General features: G+C 40.4%; 2 protein-coding genes across 11 annotated transcripts in view; both read right to left on the bottom strand.

Annotated features, from left to right (window-relative positions):
* The window catches only part of LOC123758773 (uncharacterized), a 40,391-nt gene extending 36,914 nt beyond the window's left edge, over nt 1-3,477 (bottom strand). For all 6 annotated transcript variants that reach the window (XM_045743443.2, XM_045743447.2, XM_045743444.2 and 3 more), the window contains exon 1: nt 1,444-3,477. Coding sequence is in view for 1 of the 6 variants with exons in the window: in XM_045743444.2 (XP_045599400.2) it covers nt 1,444-1,454 (11 nt within the window). In the remaining 5 variants the exon portion in view is untranslated. The remainder of the gene's footprint in view (nt 1-1,443) is intronic.
* A 136-nt stretch (nt 3,478-3,613) lies between these two features.
* LOC123758775 (cysteine-rich secretory protein 2) overlaps nt 3,614-16,466 on the bottom strand; it is a 28,990-nt gene continuing 16,137 nt past the window's right edge. For 4 of the 5 annotated variants that reach the window (XM_045743451.2, XM_069334662.1, XM_069334663.1 and 1 more), the window contains exons 4-6: nt 15,035-15,204; nt 9,211-9,405; nt 3,614-5,047 (exon numbers count right to left, since the gene is read on the bottom strand). In XM_045743451.2, coding sequence (XP_045599407.2) covers nt 4,786-5,047; nt 9,211-9,405; nt 15,035-15,204 — 627 coding nt within the window. In that variant the 3' untranslated portion in view covers nt 3,614-4,785. The remainder of the gene's footprint in view (nt 5,048-9,210; nt 9,406-15,034; nt 15,205-16,466) is intronic. The other variant, XM_045743454.2, reaches the window with a different exon arrangement.

The following is a 16,466-nucleotide window of genomic DNA, read 5'->3' as shown; positions in this document are numbered from 1 at the left end:
GGGCCATTTGTGTTAGTGGCCTTCAGGTAAATTCAGGTAAAGGAACCCTGACCTTGGTGTAAGAAGACAAGACAAAAGTTAAGAGAAACATGAATGGAAAAATAGAAGGGAATGAAAATGCAGAGTATGGGGGAGGAGTCAGGCCAGGAAGGGGAGGAGACTGGCCAGGAGGGGGAGGAGACTGGCCAGGAGGGGGAGGAGACTGGCCAGGAGGGGGAGGAGACTGGCCAGGAGGGGGAGGAGACTGGCCAGGAGGGGGAGGAGACTGGCCAGGAGGGGGAGGAGACTGGCCAGGAGGGGGAGGAGACTGGCCAGGAGAGGGAGGAGACTGGCCAGGAGAGGGAGGAGACTGGCCAGGAGAGGGAGGAGACTGGCCAGGAGAGGGAGGAGACTGGCCAGGAGAGGGAGGAGACTGGCCAGGAGAGGGAGGAGACTGGCCAGGAGAGGGAGGAGACTGGCCAGGAGAGGGAGGAGACTGGCCAGGAGAGGGAGGAGACTGGCCAGGAGAGGGAGGAGACTGGCCAGGAGAGGGAGGAGACTGGCCAGGAGGGGAAGGAGACTGGCCAGGAGGGGAAGGAGACTGGCCAGGAGGGGAAGGAGACTGGCCAGGAGGGGGAGGAGACTGGCCAGGAGGGGGAGGAGACTGGCCAGGAGAGGGAGGAGACTGGCCAGGAGGGGGAGGAGACTGGCCAGGAGGGGGATGAGACTGGCCAGGAGGGGGAGGAGACTGGCCAGGAGGGGGAGGAGACTGGCCAGGAGGGGGAGGAGACTGGCCAGGAGGGGGAGGAGACTGGCCAGGTGGGGGAGGAGACTGGCCAGGTGGGGGAGGAGACTGGCCAGGAGGGGGAGGAGACTGGCCAGGTGGGGGAGGAGACTGGCCAGGAGGGGGAGGAGACTGGCCAGGAGGGGGAGGAGACTGGCCAGGAGGGGGAGGAGACTGGCCAGGAGGGGGAGGAGACTGGCCAGGAGGGGGAGGAGACTGGCCAGGAGGGGGAGGAGACTGGCCAGGAGGGGGAGGAGACTGGCCAGGAGAGGGGGAGGAGACTGGCCAGGAGAGGGGGAGGAGACTGGCCAGGAGAGGGGGAGGAGACTGGCCAGGAGAGGGGGAGGAGACTGGCCAGGAGGGGGAGGAGACTGGCCAGGAGGGGGATGAGACTGACAGACTAGGGTCAGGGGGGAAGTTTATTTATTTAGTGAGAGAGAAGAGAAGAAGTGAGGAAGAGGTTGGGAAAGACAATACCTGAGAGCCGACCCTCCGTCCTGCACCTGCTGCCCCGTCCCCTTCTCCGTCCACCTCTGCCATTCACTTTGTGTGGGCGACATTAACGCTAAGAACATATCCTTTGATACCCACAACCTCAAATTCACATTTTAATGAGGCACTATTACAACAATACGTGGAAGTACAAAGTAGAATACCATACAAATGTTCTTTTAACTAACCTAAGTGCCATCCACCTGCGTATAGGTAGTGTTATTCACAATGCTAGAGCAAGTACACCCGCGCTTAAACGTACTCCAGGAGTGACTGAGTGGTGGGCAGCGGGCAGGTGGCCCAGTACCTCCCGTGCTGCCAGGACCCCACCTGATACTGTCGTACTGCACTGTTGAAATCTCTACTTTAATTTCAAGTAAAATTATCGAAACATCTTTAAAAACAAAGTGGTAGTTCAATTTATATAAAATTATTTTCAGAAGTACACAGGTCACCTTAATTCTTGTACTTTTCGCATTATCATCATCTTAATTTAAAGATGATGTTAATATGCATATATACCAAACTATTGTTTTATCATTCATCCCACACACATACATCCAGTGTGAAGTGGAAACTAAGGGTTAGAGACTATACACACATCAGGAACTGGATCCAATGTCCTTTCATTAGCGACAATTCCCACTAGTATTCAACATAAATCTGCAGTTAATCCATATACTGTATTTACTATTTGTGTCTGTAGAATAGAGCTATTAGCTCTTGGACCCCACCTTTCTAACAAATCTATTTTCCCTCTATTATATCTTTTACATATATTTGGCTCTAACACACACATACATCCCCAGGAAGCAGCCAGTAGCAGCTGTCTAACTCTCAGGTACCTATTTACTGCTAGGTGAACAGGGGAATTAGGGTGAAAGAAACTGCCCATTTGTTTCCCCCCTCGGCCGGGAATCGAACCCGGGCCCTTAGGACTACGACCCCCGAGCGCTGTTCACTTTGCCGCGAGGCCCCGATGTATAATAATACACGAAGTACGCTATTGTATAATTGTGTAATGAGTATATTATGTCAATAATATACTTACTCCAAACTCTCATTAGCTTAATGAGATGAGTTTGTTAAGTCTACTTAATCCACCTTTTCCCTAATTACAGTTAACACTTCTTTCCAACGTATTGGAGGAGGATGAGGTGGGTGAGGTCCGATTATATCATCAATCAATCGAATAGTTGGCTTGCAGGTAATTCATGCCCGTGCCACCTCTTGGGTGGCTTAATCTTCATCAACCAAATAATTGACTACCGCGACCCAGAATTCCACCGCAAATTCCCAGATGGACTTATGCAATTCCTCGAAAAGGACGACGATCCTGATGGTACCAAACTACCGAAGTTGTTCTGTTCAAATATAAAGCGTCGCCTTGCGCACTAAACTGCAGCCTGGCAACCAAGCCTCCTGCAGGCCATGAACTGCGAGCGACCATGAAGACCTCATCCATCTACAGATCTCAAGTATCAACTATTGGTACTGGTAATGGCCCCAAAGAGCCTCCACTTACGGGCTATTCATGCCCATGCCACGTTTTGGGTGGCTTAATCTTTATCAATCAATCAATCGAATAATCGGTTACGGGTTATTCATGCCCATGCCACATCATGGGTGGCTTATCTTCATCAATCAATCGAATAATCGGATTACGGGCTCACTATAGCCCGTGCAAAATGGACATTTCGTTCTGAGTAGCTAATTCTAAAACAACAACGAATAATCAACCTTACGGGCATTAGAAACCTGTCCTCTTAAAAAGAATGTCGCTTTTGGCCGTTTGCCCGTATGGCCGAATATAGACGTAATTTGAAAATGAAAATAAATTTGGGATTTTTTTGTTCAACAACAGTAAGTTAAGGGTCCTCTGATAGGTTAGGTGGGCAGGAAATTCTCATAAAGTTTCAAAACTGTATGAAAAACGTTAATGGAAAGTTTCCTTTTCTAAGCTTGCCGAGTAAGCCGGACGACCCAAACAGAAAACGGAACAGTACGTCACTCTTGTGAGTCGATTTCATTTCAAATTACGTCCAAATTTGGCCATAGCGCGCATGCGAGCCAAAAGTAACGTTATTTTTAAGAGGACGGGTTGAATTATGCCCGTGCCAACTCTTGGATGGCTTCATCGACTTCCACGCTCTCATCCCCCATCAAGCTCCTCGACTTCGCTCTCACTCAGCTCTCTGCTCTGCTCCAGACTTCGTCTTAACTTCTACGACACTGCCAACAAACCAACTGTTGAGACTACTAAATAAATATGACAAAAACACTAAACTCTAGGTATTGTCAAGTAATTCGCCCCGCATTGCAGAGGAAACTGCCTCTTCCTATTCGCCTTAATGTACATTTATTTATTTATTTACTTATTTTTTTATTTATTTATTTATATACAAAAGGGTACATTGGGTTTATGAGAGTATAGAGCCTTAAGTTTCACATTCTTGTAAAGCCACTAGCACGCATAGCGTTTCGGGCAGATCCTTAATCTAACATAATTTTAAGAAGGTAATTTCTAGCAAAATTAAAAAAAAATGTTTACAGGTACATTGTAAGAAAGTATAAAAAATACATTGTAATAAAGTATAAAAATGCATTGTTAGAAAGTATAAAAAAATATATTGTATAAGAAATTTGACTGCATTTCTCCTATACGACAGCAGACCCAGACAGTCAACGTATATCTGGGAAGCCCTACCAGTATCCTTCCACCCAGCCCAAGACCCCCAGGCAGGTGTTTCAGTCAGTGCTGCTTATCCGTGGTTGACTAGCAACTTATATATAGTGCCATAATTATGGCACTATTTATAAGCCACCTATACTGCACAAGCTGACGGGAGACACCTCCCGTCACACAGGGTGCAGTCGCACCTCCACAGATCTCCAGTATCAGCTCTTGATACTGGTAATAGCTCAAAAGAACCACCACTTACGGGCTATTCATGCCCGTGCCACCTTTTGGGTGGCTTAATCTTCATCAATCAATCAATCTGCACAAGGTAACAGAAACACTACACTGCTTTATACATGCATAGCAGGCTTGGCTGGTTGAGGTCTGGCTTGCAGCAAACTTCTCAGTTCTTATTCATAGGCTTCCTGTACAATACAATATCTCGTTTTTTTTTTAACTTCAACTTTAAGAAGCTGACAAATATATTCCAAAATTTTCATAGAAGATTGGACACATTGATTTTATACATCTAGCACATACAATAAGGAAGAAAATATACAAAAATGTTTTACAATATTTGAGGGAGAACTACCTTCGTATTTCACTTGATACATTTATGGTTCAGCATTGACTATAGACATATGAATAGATTGTTTTGCAACAGCATTCCAGCCCCTGCAATAAGACTGTGTTTGCATTTACACATCTGCATGTATAATTGAAAATGATGGCCCAGTGAACTAGAACACTAAACGTTGTGGTATCTCGAAGATTAAAATCTTATTGGAAAATTTAATGCTTCTTTAATGCACATACAAAGATAACTCAGGAATTAATTTATTCGTCTGGCTTAGGTTATTTCGTTGACACACTGGCAAGTGGCTCGGCAGTTCTTGAAGCGTTCGACTCCCTGTTTAGTCTTGGTGTTGCAGAGCCACTCGTGCCACTCGTAGTCGAGCCTTTCACAGTTGATCCACAAGTCGGAGTAACTGCAGGCATTAGTGCAGAGGTTGCAGGTGTTCCTGCGGCAAAGCGATTTGCATGACCCAGGACACAAGCTGCAAACCTCACCCTCGCTGTACGGCCGATTCAGCCGTTTTGGGTCATTTCCTCTGTATAACATCATGTAGTTACTATTAAAAAATGGTGAAGAAATGTTTATATATATAAACGAAATAGGATTTCTGGAAGTACTTAATATTTTTAATTACCCTTGCTATCTTGACAGGTAAGAAAAGTAAAAAAAAATAAAAATCATTCCAGAACTAAGTCCATGCATGACATTCCTGTCCTCGTCGAGGCCATACTGGCCCTCAGGTAAATGCAGGTAAAAGTCAACTCTCGTATCAGGAACGGTTGAGGGCCTCGAGCATTATTATTATTAACATCTTTATTGACAAAATTTAATTACAATTTTGCCTAATATAAAGAATTCAATTGAGTCATATTAGAGTGAGGATATTGCTAGTATTCACTATCACACAGGACAAAGGATCATACACAAGACAATAGGTCTGAACTGTAGGCTGAAACACATATATATATCATGGTTACAATCAATGTTTCAATGTACGAATATGTAAATACAATTTTCTATTGTGCACTGGCACACAAGGGCAGGGATGGGGTCTTCGAGCAGGTCTAACAACCCTGTAAGCCAGGCATGACATGGCGGAGCTCATCGAAAGTTTTAAAATACTTAACAATTTGGAGGATGTTGATTCAGACCATTTCTTCACAAGGTTAGATGTAACACAAACAAGGAGCAACGGTTTCAAGTTTAACAAGCCGCAATGTAGAACTGAGAACAAGAGATGATTTTCCCCCACAGGGTTATAAACCCATAAAACTGCCTACCCGCCGAATCCGTATATGCTAAAACACTGTTAAATTTTAAAATCCAGCTGAAAATATCCTCAGGGCAAATGGGGATACCTTTGACAAGCCGCCGGCTTCCTGTCCTCGTCGAGGCCACTAGAGTGTTAGTGGCCCTCAGGTAAATTCAGAGACAATAGGTTTCATGTCCATTGAAGAAACAGGGACAAACGTGTCATATACATAATAAGTGTAGTCACTTATTGTATATTCACTTACTGAGTGCCCTGTGGCACTCCTATGGTTAGTGGTAGAGTGGGGAAGGTTATGTTAATGATGGCTACATATTGGTGTCAGTATTTTAAATTATGTTCCCCCACTCTGCTCTCCTCTCATTATTCTACGCGCTAATCTATCCTCCATCTTACATATGGTATCTTTGCATGGCGTTCAACCACTATAAATTACCTCAAGCCCATCATCACAGCAAAAATCTGCTATCAGAACTATAACAAACTCTGTCTTCAGACAACACAGCCCCTCTGTTTAAGTCCGTTAACATGCTAAACATACATTCACTTCACACATTCAATTGTGTTATTTTCATGTACAAAACCTTGTTCCTAAATGCTAATCTTGATCTGAAACTTTTCCTTGATAGGTGTAATAGAATCCATGAGCACCACACCAGAAATAAATATCTACAGTATTTGATATCCCCAGAGACAAACTAAATCTGTGCAAGCACTCCATGCAAATAAAAGGATCCATTCTATGAAACTCACTCCCTGTCGAATTAAAAAATTGTCCAACTTATGCCTTATTCAACAGTAAAACCAAAAAGTACCTAATTTCATCCTCATAGTTTCCTACCTTGTGCTTCAAACTTACACTGTATCTTGTACTACTCACTTCTCCAATATTAGTACTTCAGACATATCTCTTTACCAGTGTAATCACTTCTGTCAATTAATATAGAAGTTATTTGTTGATATAAAACCTTGCTACAATGTACCTTTTCATCTAACCTGATATGTTAAATTAAGGACCTGCCTGAAACGCTATACGTGTTAGTAGCTTTGCAAGGATGCACAAATACCAGTCTTATGAATCTCACCAACCCATTGTACCTTCATATAAATAAATTATTATTATTATTATTATTATTATTATTATTATTATTATTATTATTATTATTATTATTATTATATTTAAGATATGATCGAATATAGTTCAGACCAATGCCTTAGATTCCATAATGATGAAGTTTAAGTAAGAGGCAGTTATAGTTTACAGTATGAAGGGGTAGCAAAAAATAGCCAGAGTTATATGGGAAAAAATCTATAAGGTACTATTCCAATAGATATGTTAATACTGTACTTGAGGAAGCATCATCTTAAATACTAATCCAATATACAGTATGTCCTTAACACTGGCCTCGATGAAGTATTCATTTAAAACTAGATCTGCATCTCAATATTGAGCAGGATTGCATGTACGAAAAAGACTGCTCAGATGTAAACTTACTTTAGATTTGTGCAATAGTATAGTTTAAATTCTTGGCTAGTTTGTTGACCAGACCACACACTAGAAGGTGAAGGGACGACGACGTTTCGGTCCGTCCTGGACCATTCTCAAGTCGATCGTGATTGAGAATGGTCCAGGACAGACCGAAACGTCGTCGTCCCTTCACCGTCTAGTATGTGGTCTGGTCAACATACTTTAGCCACGTTATTATGACTCATCGCCTGCTCTTGGCTAGTTTGTTTGACTTGTTAGAAAGCTTGGGGGTTACACATTAAAATTTAAAGGAGGGTGTATTTTTTTCACATGAATTTACCTGAGGCCACCATCTCTTTAGAGGCCTTGACGAGGACAGAAAGCTGGCGGCTTGTCAAGAGTTCCCCCCCCCCCCACTTGACGTGATGATTTTATTGAGCTCTAAATTGCAGCAATATTTTGAAATTCACGGCTTCAGCGGGTAAGGAGTTCCATGGGGTTATAACCCTGTGGATGAAAAAAAGCATCTGTTTTCTGTCCTACGTTGTGACTTCTTGAACTTAAACCGTTGCTCCTTGTTTGTGTTACATTTGACGTTTTGAAGAAGTGGTCTGGATCAATATCCTTTAAACTGTTCAGTATTTTAAAATTTTCAATGAAATCTGCCCTGTCGTGTGTGGTTTGCAGTGTTGTTAGCCCTGTGGCCCTCAACCGTTGGTATGCATACATAAGAACATAATAGAGAAGTATATTTGAAGTTACAGGGGGCTGAATGTTAAACAAAGCGACTAGTACCCAACACGTTTCGGATAAAATTTAGAATGATTTATTTAATTTTTCTATGAACATAATGGGGTTTAAAACTTAATATTAAATAAGTAAGCTGACACATATGAGATGTTCAAGAAATTAAGTAATGATAAATATAAAGATGATATGCATAGACTATAAATTTTATATTATATAATCTGCAGTTTTAGCGACAGTAAATATACAAAAGTGAATTTTTAGTAAAGCTACTAGAATTCTAAACGTTTCGGACATATCATAAAATAAATATGTAAAAATCAAAAGATTTAATGAGCAAACACTTACAAATAAACAAGAAGCTAACATATATGATTTGAATAATTAAGTTAGCAAATAATATACATTAATTAGATGACAATGATGAAAGGCATAGAACAACGTTTTTAGGGGAGAGTCTTCTTACAATTTTCCTAAAAACTTTCTTGACAGCCATTAAAGAAGAAATACATGATAATTAGTGAATCTAATTCCTTGCCATGTGCGTGAATGTCAGAAGTACCTCTCCGCGCCCTTGGTCACCAGGGCTGTCATCTGGTGGCGAGGAAATACTGTTAACTAATTGTTGGATTTGGACAGTGTGTATACATACGAATCAAGGTTGTATATGTTGCCCAAGCAGTTGCTTATTTTCGTTCGCTCTACCTTTCTGGAGGTTTAATCTTCAGTAAAGTGGTTGGTCTAGTATCCTCACTTCCCTATGCTCTATTGATTGGGCCAGATTCTGGTTTTGGTTACCAGTAGGCGCGTGTGATTTTATGTAACCTGTTGCGGCACCTGGGTTTGGAGGACTTCAGGGTGGGTAACTCAGGTAGATACAATGTGGGGCCCTTCCAGAAACCAATATAAAATATACAGGACCAAATCCTGCACTAAGACGTCATCAGAACATCACAGGTGCTATCTCTCGGTTGTAGGATGAATACTTTAGGCTGGAGGACCTTGTCCGAAACGTTCATCGGTCCGAAACATATAACTCATCCCCAATGTTATCACAGTTTGTGATGGGAAGTAAAAAATAATGGTAAGGTTATCCCTATATCATTGATGGCAGGTAAACATTAACAACATTTTATAAAATTACCAAACTACAAAGTGTGGCAAGATGACGGTGTGTAAAGTATACACGACAAAATTGCACCAAATAACTCACGTAGGACAATAGTTGCAGACATATCTGAAGAAAGTAGTGCCACCATTGGGTGAACACTGTGTGAAACCACATCCCAGCTGATGAGAGTTGTACCACGCCATCTGTGTGTAGGAGGACACTAGGCTCCAGTTGTTGTGGTCACCCCCATACTGAAAGTGTCGTCTTCCACTCCACCACTTGGCTATCACCTCACTCCTGTATTGGAACATCCAATATATTTAAATATCTTCCAGAGCAGCAATTCACACTAATTTGAATTACCTTGCAGTAATACTCAAATATCACAGTTTTTATAAGATAAACACAAATTATTGATAGTTCCTTTGTCCTGTAAATATGCTCACAAAAATGGACAATTAATAATAATAATTTTTTTATTCGAATTTACCTGAGGGCTACCATCCCTAGTGGCCTCGTCTGAGACAAGAAACTAGCAGCTTGTCAAAGCTCCTACCATTATTCCTGAAGATTTTTTAACTAGCAGTTTTCAGTAATGTTCGTGACGGACCCGCCGTGATACCGTGCCCGCTGAGGGAGAGTTTGAAAGATATGCCTCAGTCTTCTTGTATTCCTATGACCATACTTGCTGTGTCTGCCGCTTGCTGCTGGCTCATACCTTCCAGCGTGAGACTTAAGTAGGCTCAGTAAGTAAGACCAGAACAAAATTTCACCATTCAAAATCATCGCTACTCTTTAAGGAAGCGTAACGTAACCAAATCCAACCTGCCCTGTCTTAACCTAACCAAACCCAAATGAGAAATAATATTTTTGTTTTATATATAGTGTGCACAAGGTGAGTGACGTCACTATGACGTATAATTCTATTCTGGCTCAGGTTTTAGATTCTACTAGAGTGACCTGCGATGTATGTTGTGGTTGGATCTGTTCTGGCCGAATCGGCTCTCTTGACACCTTCGTTTGTTAGGGATTCATGCCTTAGCCTACCTTGACGACTGGCTGGTTTAGGCTCCAAGCCAGTCCGCATGTCTGTAAGCCAGGGATAGTTCTTTTCCAGCTCATCGGGTTCGGGTTTCTGGTGAATTGGCGAAACTTCCATTTGGTTTCATTCCACATTCGGCCTAATAAACCCAATAAACCCAAGTTTATTGGGTTTATGAGAGTACAGAGACTTGAAGTAATACATTCTTGTAAAGCCACTAGCACACATAGCGTTTCAGGCAGATCCTTAATCTAACATATACTTTTAAGAAGGTAATTTCTAGCAAAATTTAAAAAAATGTTTGACAGCTTTTCAATTCGTTAGGGAGTGAGTTCCATAGACCAGGTCCCTTTATTTGCATAGAGTGTTTACTAAATTAAGTCTGACTCTGGGGATATCAAAGATATTTATTTCTGGTGTGGTGATTATGTGTTCTATTACATCTGTCCAAGAAGAGTTTCAGAACAGGGTTAGCACTTAAGAGCAGGGTTTTATAAATGTAATTGACACAAGAGAATGTGTGGAGTGAGGTTATGTTTAGCATGTTTATTAGCTTATTATCGTAGCGTATTAGAGGTTTTAAGGATTGTACTTGTCTGACCTAGGAATCCTCCACTGTCCTTGTATCTTATATATGTAATCTTGCCTAAATAAACTAATAATACTATTATTATTATTATTAATATATTTGGGCTTTTGGGTCTTGTACTCAGTGGCGCTTTCTTTTCCCTGTACTCGACCTCTTGATGGACACCTCAACCTTAGGATGGGGCTTTGTGACCACACTCACTTGGCCAATAAGGGCTGTTGAATTAGTCCTTCACATTGGACACACAATAGTGCATGAGTCTATGGCAGTTTAACATGATCGGTGATTGCTTTGTCTCCCAGCAGGTTCCGTGGTCAGGCTTCACCGGTTGCTTCCAAATGATTCATTGTCTGAATAGCTGGGGTTAGCTTTGGTCTCTTCCTTTGTGGGGCTGGAATTGTGGGTAGCTTATCTTCTGGATTCTCAGGGTTCGGTTTCCTTGCAGTTCACGCTGTGGCTGAGTCCAACGTTTAGATGGAAGGTCTCTCGTTTCTGCGTTATGTTCCTCCTTTTGCCGATCCCAGTTGCTGGAAGAAGGCAAATGTGGTACCAATTTTCAAGAAAGGAGATAAGGAAGAGGCACTTAACTACAGACCAGTATCACTGACAAGCATCCCCTGAAAAGTACTTTTAAAGAATAATCAGGTTAAGACTCGTCACACACTTAGAAAAAATTTGGTATGCAGACAAACACCAACATGGGTTCAGAGAAGGAAAATCATGTCTAAAAAAATTCTCTGGAATACTATGATAAAGTAACAAGAATAAGGCAAGACAGGGAAGGATGGGCAGACTGTATATTTCTGGACTGCCAAAAACCCTTTGATACAGTACTTCACAGGAGATTGTTATTTACACTTGAGAGGCAGACGGGAGAAGGGGGAAAAGCCCTTGCTTGGGTAACGAATTACTTAACAGGCAGAAGCTAGAGAGTAACAGTCAGGGGGCGAGACGTCAGGCTGGCGAATCGTAACGAGTGGAGTACCTCAAGGATCCGTGCTGCGACCAGTTCTATTTCTAATATACGTGAACGACATGTCTACAGGAGTCGAGTCCTATATATATTGATGTTCGCGGACGATGCGAAATAAAACGAGTTGTGACAGATAATAATAATAATATAATACTAATTTTTATATACAAGAAGGTACAATGGGTTTGTGAGATTACACAAGACTGGTATTTTTACATTCTTGCAAAGCCACTAACACGCATAGCGTTTTGCGCAGGCAGATGAGGATTGTAGGATCCTCTAAGAGGACTTGAATAAGCTGCAGAGATGGCCAGAGAAATGGCTAATAGAATTCAACACGATTTTACGATTTCTTTCTTTATTATGCACCCCATACCCATCCCGTGGGCGATGGAGGAAAGGGTTACAGAGGCACATAATGGGTTCAGGAACTGAACTCCATAGTTCATTTAGTTAAGCAAGTGACAATCTCAACACGAGCAAGTGTAAATTTATGGAAATGGGACAAGGTGATGTAACGGGGGTGGGGTGGGTCCATAGGGAAGAAGGACAGGAGTCATTGCTTTAAACAACCGGCGGCTAGAAAGGTGGGATTCAAGAGCCAATGCTCTATCCTGCAGGCATAAATAGGTGAGTACACACACTCACAATGAGGCACTACTGGTATATCTCATTACACATACACAAGTATCCCCGGCATTAGTCTGCTTGACAATCTACTCAGCCCTTGAATAAAATTAGTTTCAGATTGGACTCTTCATTGACCTGAGAAAGGCCTTTGATACTGTTAACCATAACTACCTCTTACTTAAACGCCACCGTTATGAAATCCGAGGACATGCCCTGAACTATATCCACTCCTATCTTAGTGACAGACACCAATATGTAGCCATCAGTGATATATACTGCCAATAGATATATACAATGATACTGCCCGAAACGCTGGGCGTACTAGTGGCTTTACAAGATTGTAAATACTATGCTATGTATTCTCTCAAACCCAATGTACCTTCTTGTATATAAATAAATAAATAAATAAATAACCTCTCCCACTCTACCATTAACTGTAGGGGTGCCACAGGGCAGCATCCTAGGACCTCTTCTATTTCTTCTATACATCAATGATCTGCCTAATGTCTAACATTCTTACACCTATATTATTTGCTGACGATACTACCCTCATCTACTCAAACCCCAACCCACACACACTAAGTAATGTTGTAAACAATGAACTATAAAAAGTTCACTTATGGATGTCAACCAACAAACTCACACTAAACATAGAAAAGACCTACTGCACCTTGTTTGGAAGCAAATCAACAAATGCAATTCAGCTTCAGATAGACAATGTTAACATCAGCAATAAAAATGATGGACGGTTTGGGGGCCTGGTAGCTTGGTGGATATCGCGCAGTACTCGTAATTCTGTGGCGCGGGTTCGATTCCCGCACCAGGCAGAAACAAATGGGCAAAGTTTCTTTCAACCTGAATGCCCCTGTTACCTAGTTGATTGACAATTGAGAGGCGGGTTGATTGACAATTGAGAGGCGGGCCGAATGAGCAAAGCTCAACCCCCGCAAACACAACCAGGTGAATACAGTTCTTTGGCCTGTACTTAGACAAGTGACTCAACTTCAGCACCCACATGCAACACATAACCAAGAAAGTCTCAAAAACGGTTGGTATATTCTCCAAGATCATAGATTATGTTCCAAACTCTGCTCTCCTCTCATTATACTATGCGCTAATCTATCCCTATCTTACATATGGTATCTGTGCATGGGGCTCAACCTCTCCAAACTACCTCAAGCCCATAATCACCCAGTAAAAATCTGCTATCAGAACAATAACAAACTAGGCTTTCAGACAACACTCAGCCCCCTGTTTAAATCTCTAGACATGCTAAACATAACCTCACTCCACACATTCTCTTGTGGCAATTACATTTACAAAACCCTGTTCTTAAATGCAAACCCTGTTCTGAAACTCTTCTTGGACAGATGTAATAGAACACATAATCACCACACCTGAAATAAACATCTCTTTGATATCCCCAGAGTCAAACTTAATCTGTGTAAACACCCTATGCAAATAAAGGGACCTGGTCTATGGAACTCACTCTCTAACGAATTGAAAAGCTGTCAAACTTTTGCCTTATTTAAACATAAAACAAAAAAGTACATAATTTCATCTTCATAGTTTCCTACCTTGTGCTTGAAACTCACACTGTATCTGGTGCAACCCAATTCCCCAAAACATGTACCTGTGCCATACAACTTTACCATTGTAGTCATTGCTGTTATCTTATATCATGTTTTACACATAGTTTGCTACATTATATCTTATAATAATCCTCAAATTATGCTAAAATGTACCTGTGGATAACCCTTAAATTTACTTTAATGTACCTACTTTTTTTCTGTCAAATTTCTTATACAATGTATTTTTTTATACTTTTTTTCTGTCAAATTTCTTATACAATGTATTTTTTTATACTTTTTTACAATGCATTTTTATACCTTCTTACAATATATTTTTATACTTTCTTACAATGTATTTTTATACCTTCTTACAATACAATAAATCTTACAATATATTTTTATACTCTCTTACAATGTATTTCTATACTTTCCTACACTGTACCTGTAACCATTTTTTTAAAACTTTGCTAGAAATTACCTTCTTAAAATTATATGTTAGATTAAGGATCTGCCCGAAACGCAATGCATGCTAGTGGCTTTACAACAATGTAAAACTTCAAGTCTCTGTACTCTCATAAACCCAATGTACCTTTTTGTATATAAATAAATAGTTAAATATATATATATACTGTATATATATATATATATATATATATATATATATATATATATATATATATATATATATATATATATATAAAATAAATTAAAAAAAAAATATATATTTATATATATATATATATTTCTTTTTATTTATTTTATTTTATATATATATATATATATATATATATATATACATATATATATATATATACATATATATATATATATATATATATATATATATATATATATATATATATATATATATATATATATATATATATATTATATATATTGGGCTTCTTCTATTGGCCTTAGTAATTTCAATGCAGCCCTATATGTAAGTATATTCATATTTGTTGTTAAAGTAAAGCTATAAGCCTATATAGATGAGTTTGTCAATGCAGAACAGTATTAGTTTTGCTAACTGTTGATTGGAGCCATTTAATATTTAAATAAGTATATCGAAGACTGCGTATCTGTAACAAACTGTGGGTTATACAGAAACGTAAACAAACCATCGCCTCTTGGTGGTGGAGATGAGGACGTTCTGCCCACAGGCGCCATAGCGGGAGGTCCACCTGACACTGGGGTGGTCAGTCTGGGTGTGGGGGTCACACTGCTCTGCCCACGCCTGCGCCTGCGCTGCTGCTCTCTCGTACCACCCCTGACAACACCACACACAACACTACTCCACCTTAGTTCACAACATTTGGAGGAAGTTTTTATTAAATATAATGTAGGCCTGTGGGTCTGTGTGTGCATGAAGATAAGGATCCCTGTAGTACAGTCGGGTTCGCTCTTGACTCGCAATCGGAAATTCTAGGTTCAAATGCCGGGTGGGACTGAAATGATTGGGTGCGTTTCCTGTTTAATGTCCCTATTCACCTACCAATAAATTGGTACCCAGGCGTTAATTGTTGAAGTTTAGGAATGGTCAGTAATTCGACATGTGGAGACCTAACATGTATATGGACACTGCATGGTTGCCTGTCTCCCGACACAATGAATTATTATGAGTAGTAGTAATGGTAAAGTCTTCTCACAGACATAATAACATAGAATAAAACCCACACTTTCAACAATCAACTATATTCATTATTTCAACAATCCCAAGTATTGTAGTACAGGTTGATGATAGCGAGTGGTGTCCCAAGGAACATAAATGTGTAGTGCTTTTGAAAATAATTGAGATAATACGAATGTGCTAAGGGAAGTGAAAAAATTGGATGAGAAAAAGTTGCCCTAGTGCATACAGTGCAGACAACGACATTGAAGATGACTGCCGGCAAGAGGAAAACAAAACAGAGCTTGATTTTGGGGGATTCGATGAAGAAAGCATTGATATAAGCAGTCTACAAAACAAGATGGCAAAATTAGATATTATAGTGAACTCTCATGTAAAAATAATCAGTAAATTGAAAGAAAGTAATGACCATTTGAGTAGCAAAGTTTTAGGTCTTGAGGGTTTAGTGAAAGACTTGTGCAAGGACAAAAATCAATTGGAAACAAATTGCAAAGCCATGGAAGAGGAAAATAAACTCTTAAAAATAGCTTTGCAAGAAGTTAAAGCAAATTTAAACATAAATGACTACAATAGGTTAGGTAAGGAAATCCAACAAGAAAAACGGCTATTGTCAGTACAGATGGAGGAAGTTACACAGGGAATATAACAGTGCAAGAAAGATATGCAACTCACCTATGCACAAGTGGCCAAGGAGAAGGAAAAAAATTGAAGAAACAGTAAAAGAAACCAAACACTGCAGCAACCAGGATAAAACAAACATTGGGCTGGAAGTGAGAAATGAATTGGCATCTAACAATTGATCGGAGTAAGTCCCTGATAATTTTTGGTTGCAAAGAAAAGGAGATAGCATCTAGGTCAGAAAGAGCTGTAGAAGAAAGCAAAAAAAGTAGATAAAATTGTTGGCCTCGTGGAAGGTCTTACTA

This window comes from Procambarus clarkii, chromosome 31 (genome assembly GCF_040958095.1).
Source record: "Procambarus clarkii isolate CNS0578487 chromosome 31, FALCON_Pclarkii_2.0, whole genome shotgun sequence".
Lineage (NCBI taxonomy): Eukaryota > Metazoa > Arthropoda > Malacostraca > Decapoda > Cambaridae > Procambarus > Procambarus clarkii.
Note: the sequence above shows the minus strand (reverse complement) of the source record. Positions and strands in the feature narration are given on the sequence as shown.